The sequence below is a fragment of the Vitis riparia genome, chromosome 10, assembly GCF_004353265.1.
Source record: "Vitis riparia cultivar Riparia Gloire de Montpellier isolate 1030 chromosome 10, EGFV_Vit.rip_1.0, whole genome shotgun sequence".
Taxonomy (NCBI): Eukaryota; Viridiplantae; Streptophyta; class Magnoliopsida; order Vitales; family Vitaceae; genus Vitis; species Vitis riparia.
The window spans coordinates 22,096,536-22,103,006 of record NC_048440.1 but is presented as its reverse complement, the minus strand read 5'-3'; the positions used below and the strand labels follow the sequence as shown (position 1 = coordinate 22,103,006).

The 6,471-nt window shown below is 34.4% G+C and overlaps 1 protein-coding gene and 1 non-coding gene across 2 annotated transcripts; both read left to right on the top strand.

Annotated features, from left to right (window-relative positions):
• The first annotated feature begins 250 nt into the window (after window positions 1-250).
• Window positions 251-322, top strand: TRNAW-CCA. Its single transcript has one exon. It is a non-coding gene; the product is annotated as a tRNA-Trp (tRNA).
• A 44-nt stretch (window positions 323-366) lies between these two features.
• On the top strand, window positions 367-1,960 carry LOC117922913 (pentatricopeptide repeat-containing protein At1g61870, mitochondrial). Its single transcript, XM_034841135.1, has one exon. It carries the CDS (start codon window positions 376-378, stop codon window positions 1,642-1,644), a length of 1,269 nt encoding a protein of 422 aa, XP_034697026.1. The 5' UTR covers window positions 367-375; the 3' UTR covers window positions 1,645-1,960.
• Window positions 1,961-6,471: the final 4,511 nt, after the last annotated feature.

The following is a 6,471-nucleotide window of genomic DNA, read 5'->3' as shown; positions in this document are numbered from 1 at the left end:
TATAAATATTTTTAATATCTGAACCAGATAAAAAATTTGTTTTCGGGAACATTCTTAAATGGATACAAAGTTATCCTCGTTGAAGAAAAAGTTTCCCTTCATGACTTTTAAAAATATTTAACTTTTCACGAAGCAGTAAGGGAAAAACTTAGAAATATTTCCAAATATTTTCAATTTTCATATGCTATGTAAAACCTTTGAAAATATTTAATTGTATGATATATAAAATGGTTTGAGGTAAAAACATCGAGGATCCGTGGCGCAATGGTAGCGCGTCTGACTCCAGATCAGAAGGTTGCGTGTTCGATTCACGTCGGGTTCAAATCCCTCTACAGATCCAATTTTTTTGTTTTCCGTTTTTAGAAAAACCCTAACATGGAATCAATTATTTCTCTTTCTAAAGCTAAAGCCCTAATCTTTCAATATCATTTCTGTGTTTTTTCTCTCGAATCCATGGCTTTTCTCTCTCGTCTCCGGCCAATCTCTTCCCACCGTTGCCGCTTTTTCTCCTCAATCCTCTCTCCCGACTCCGCCACTCCACTCTCTTCCAAGGAGAAATCCAGAGCCGCTCTCTCCCTCCTCAAATCCGAGCAAGACCCACAGCGCATCCTGGAAATCTGCCGCGCCGCCGCGCTCACTCCGGAGTCCCACCTCGATCGCGTCGCCTTCTCCGTCGCCATCTCCAAGCTGGCCGACTCCAAGCACTTCGATTCCATCCGCCACTTCCTCGATGAGCTCAAGGCCCGCCCCGACCTCCGAACCGAGCGCTTCGTGTCGCACGCCATCGTCCTCTTCGGCCAGGCCGGGATGCTAAACGACGCCGTTCGGACGTTCGAGCAAATGCACCAGCTGGGTGTCGATCGTACGGTGAGATCACTCAATGCCCTGCTGTTTTCTTGCATTTTGGCGAAGAATTACAAGGAGGCGAATAGGATTTTTCTTGAATTCCCGAAAACGTATGGAATTGAGCTGAATTTGGACTCCTATAATACTGTCTTGAAGGCGTTTTCGGAGTCTGGTTCGTCCAGTTCAGGGTATTCGATTTTGGCTGAAATGGGTAGGAAGGGTGTTAAGCCGAATGCGACTAGTTTTGGGATTTTGCTTGCTGGGTTCTATAACGAAGAGAAGTATGAAGATGTGGGGAAGGTGTTGAAAATGATGGAGGAGTATAAAATGCAGCCAGGGATTAGTACTTACAACATTAGGATTCAGAGCTTGTGTAAACTGAAGAAGTCTTCCGAGGCGAAGGCATTGTTGGATGGCATACTGGCAAGGCGAATGAAGCCCAATTCCGAAACTTACTGTCATTTGATTCATGGGTTCTGTAAGGAAGGGAATTTGGATGAAGCCAAAAAGCTGTTTAAGGACATGGTGAATAGGGGTTGTAAACCAGATAGTGACTGCTACTTTACTTTGGTTTACTTCCTCTGCCAAGGTGGAGATTTCGAATCGGCATTACGGTTTTGTAAGGAGTGTATGGAGAAGGGTTGGTTTCCAAACATTTCCACCATGACTTCGCTGGTGAATGGGCTTGTGAGCATTTCAAAGGTCGAAGAAGCTCGGGAGCTTATCGGACAAATCAAGGAGAAATTCTCAAGGAATGTGGACAAGTGGAATGAAATTGAAGCTGGGTTGCCTCAGTAGGGAAGGAAAACATGGTATGGATGATTTTGTTAGATAAATCTGAAAATAAAATTGAAAGCCAGGGGAAAATTTGTGCTGAAAAATGGCATGTCTAGAGGAAATTCTTCCCCCTCATTTCACTTGTTAAATCATTGGGATCTCTTATCATTATATGAGGATGGTGTTTTGGTTTTGAGGGGTTGGTTTCGAAACTTTTGTCTCATCAGTATTTTTTTCTTCTGGTGAAACATATTGTAGCTTCTAAATTTTGATGCTGGCTGTTGTAGATGATCAGATCTTTTGTTAATTATCAAATTTATCTGATTCTTCCATCGAATCTCCTAACTGAACTTCTAATGGTGATAATTAAACTACTTACGACATACGCTGTGCCTAAAGTCTCAAGTTTTGTTCCTAGGATCAGATTTAAGACGCTTTCTTTTCTCTTATGAGAGATCTTCCTTGTGTTGTTTATCGTTTCCATCTTGTATTCTTCTGTATATAAGATAAACTTCCATGTTTTCTCACTTTTAGGATGATATTCTAGATTCTAGAGATTGATTGTTAAACCCCTGTAAAGTATAGTTTGAAACTTTGGCCAAGAAGTAACCATTTCACTCAGGATAGCCATCGTTTGTATTTCCTACATGTATGTACATTTAGAGAGTGCACAAATTGTTTAGATAGAATCTGTTAAGAGAACTGAGTCATAGATTAGAAAACTAAATCATACTTTCTAAGAGATGAAGAACACAAACCCCTGATCCCTGCTCTACATATTAACAATGCATTGAAAGTATCAACTGAAAGAATGTTTGTAACTGTTAAGTGAGTCACTTTAACATAATGAAGATCAGGTTGCTCCATTGCGAAATTAAAGTCATATATATATGTCTCAGATCTAGTGCTGGAAGTGGAAGTTGCTAAGTAGCTCTGAATTTTGGTAGAACTCGATGAATAAGCAAGAATTTAGCCTGTAGGACATAGAAGATGGAGGGAAGTTGACCTGTAAAACAGGGGAGAGGAAGAGAATTAGCAAAAAGACTTTGCTTAAACTAGAATAGGCAAAGTAGTGTGATTATAGAACTTGGTAGCAATTCTTCTATGCTCATTAAATTTTGTTGTCTTGACCCTAAGAACTTCCAAAAAGACATAGAAGTTTGTTCTGAGATATAGTTGAAGTAGAATATTAGTAGTCCACAAAATTGGTAGTTATATAATTAATGAGCTACAAAACCTTGCCTTCAAAACCTACAAGACTGTCATCTTGATCCTACAAATTTGAATGTGATAAAAAAGGAAAGGAAATCTTTCAAGTTAGGTTAAAAATACATTATGGAGACTTAGAGCTTGTCTGACGGTCATTTTAAGAAGCATTTTTAGCCTTTCTAGCATTAGAAAATAAGTCTTTTGATAAGAATTTTCAAGTGTTAGAAAGTTTAGAAGCACTTCATAAAATCACCACCAATGGATTCATAAAAACCTTAAATGGGTTCACATTAACTATGAGTTTTTGTTTGTGAAAAATGGATTTAAATATACAGTCTTCAATGGGTTCAAGGTTGAGTCCAACAGAAATGATGTAATGTTCATCAGGCAGAAGAATTTATTGACGAAGGAATTTTCTATTTGTGCTCCTTGCCTTGGTATCATAACAAAATGGAAAAACTTGCTAGCGTTCAAATGAATTTTATTTAAATTTTACCACATTTAGATGAAATTTAGTGTATATATTTTACCACATTTAGATGAAATTTAGTGTATATATATATATATATATGTATGTATGTATGTATTCTATGGACGTGTTTGCGAGTATTTTCAAAATTTTGAAAACTCTGTTATTTTTAGGAATAAAATCCTATTCATGAACTAAAATATGAAAAATATATTTTTTTTTATTCTCTATAAAGGTAATGTGCTTTTATGTACAATGCAAATATGTTTAAAGTATTATTATTATTTTCTTCTGTTTGCCTATCAATATTTTTTTTTCATACTTTTAATTATTTTTTAGAACATGTCGTGAGAAACACTTGAAAGAACGGATAACTGCTGCAAGTATCTAAGTATTAAGCTCACCCCAAGATGAGTGCTCTCAAATTCCAACTCCCTAAAGCCTTTGGTAGCACAACTGAGAAAGCGATGGGTTCTTTGTCCCCATGGGGATGGAGCAATAGAAGTTTTGAGAATTTGAGAAGGTCACCGTGGGACTAATAGTTTTACACTTTTGTTTTGTTCTCAAAATTAATATGTTTTGAGAATAAATTCTCAAAAAAAAAACTGTATTTAATTAACATAACAAATATGTTAACATTATTATACTCTTAACACGAAAGAAAAAAAGAAGGGAAAATTTCTTGAGTTTGGGATTTTGCTTGCTCATACTCATAGAATTATGATGTTTATTGGGTCGATTACTGTTCTTTCAAAAGCCCAAAGTCTTTTCTTATGCGGTCTGTTGTTGATTCATGTTAGACGATGGACTGAGGCCTAACCCAAATGTTTAAAGCTTTGTTAAATAGTGCACTAACAAGGTACATATCAAACTGTCCCACGGGACTGTTTTCTTTTTGGACTTATGTCATAGCATATATCAAGTTTATTTGATGCCCTACCTCACAGACAAACTTCTCTTCGGGCTTGTGAGAGATCATGACCGACCTAAATGAGGCTATGAAACATTTGATATTAGGCCAACAATGTCTAAATCAAGACTAATTTACCTGAGCTTCAGCCCCAAGACAGGATGTTTCTTTGTTTTCTAATTAGAAAATCAACAAAGCCATCTATAACAGGCTCTGACCCAAGAAGCTTAGTGATACAATTTCACCAAATTCACAAAGACACTTATGACTAATGGAATATGAAGTGAATGAGCCAACGGCTGTCATTCATCTTCTAGAATGAAATGTAAGCAGGACGCTACTTGTTTAGGTTTGATGTTCATATCGGCTGCTTTCTCTTTCTTTTTCTGTTTGTCTTTTGTGGGGGATGACTGCAGCGCAATACTGTTTGACTCCCCATTCTAATGTCATTGCTGCCCATCTCATCGTTTACTTCTCACTAAGCTGATTGAATCTGCTCTATCTAGGCTTAATGAATAAACTCTCACTTATCAAATCAAGGACATAGCCATCGTCCTTGATGATCAGAGAAGCTATCTGAACAGTTTAGAACCCTGGAAATCCCATCCAAGCATGGAACCGGAGCTGAGTTTTCTACTCATTTTTCTGTGATTCTCATGTCCTGGAACTGCCACGGTTGTCAAACTAACCAAGGGATGTTCTTTCTCGCTTGTGATTTTCTGAGCTGTGCATGCATGGGGAACCTTGATTTTGAACAGGGAGCTTGTTTTCTTCTGGTGTAGAAGATGAGGACATGTAGGGGTCTGGCTGGGAACTCTTTTCGAAACAGTTTCTCCAAAAGCAGTTTTTAAAACTGGTTTCTGTAAACAGGTTTCAGTTTGTTTGAAAACTCAAATATAAAAAATAATTTTCTTAATTTATTTTATAAAAGTATTACGTATTTATATATAATACAATAATTTTTAAAATATTTTTCTTATTTTTAATTATTATATAGAACATTATATAAAAAAATTGAAAATATTTAAAATTTATTCTTATAAGTAGTCTGTTTTGGAGAAAAAACCTGTTTTCAAAAATTAAAAAAGTGAGAATAAATTTTAAGATCTTTAAGAAAAAAAAATTATTCTTAAAATTTATTTTTTTTTTTCTTACAAAAATAATTTTTTCTTATAAAATAATTTTTTCTTTTAATGTCTATATATAAATATTTAAAATAACTAAGGACATTTATGTTGAAAATATGTTATTTTAAGGAAAAACATGATAAAAATCCAACACTTTTCTAGAATATAAAAATGCTTAAATTATTCTCTATTTTTAAAATGATTTTTTAAAATATTTTAAAGTTAATCCAAAGAGCAAGTAAATTTTAAAAAGCCAGTTTCAATTAAAAAAAAAGTTTAGTAAATGTGTTTTAAGTTAAATAATGTTTCTTTATTTTAAACAACAAAAAAATATTTTAAAAATAATTCTCGAACGTATATTTTGGTAATGATTTTGGAAAATATTTTTATCATAAAAAGTGTTTTTGAAAAAAAATTAGATATTTGATAATATTTAGGAAACATTTTTTAAAATTTAAAAAATCACTTATAATGTTTTTTGAAAAAACACTTTTTAAGCGATTTATCTCAGAACGCTTTCAGAAAAAATGTTTTTACTAAAAATAATATTAATGTAACGAGCGTTAGAAACTCCTCTATCCGATGTGGGATGTCATAAATACCCTTTTATGCAGATACAACGTTCTCGTTATATTGTATAGGATTATAGGGTCAAACAGACAAACACCCTTTACTAAGCCAAATAAATCCCACACTGAGATCGAGGATCGACTCTAATACCATTTGTGATGATCTGTTCTTAATCATGTAGATATTGTCAGTTTTAGACCCTAAAAAGGCCCTCACGACTTTAAAACGTGTCTATAGAGTTAAAAGGAGATCATACTTATATAGCGTTAAGAACTTTCTCCCCTATCCGATGTGAGATGTTACAATTAAATACACTCTAAAATCCTTAATTAACAACACGTAATGAAATTCTTTTGATAGATAAAACGTGTGACTGAGCACATGAATCACGCAAAGAGATATTCTTAAGAGAATTAGAAGTGCTTCCTTATGCATGTAAGCATTTGGTTACAAAAATAAGAAACGTGACAAAATTTTTAAAAAATCAAATCAAATCAAATGATTTCATTTCATAGTAAATAATTCCTCCTAAATTCACTTTTGAAAAGTAAGTCTAGTAGTAG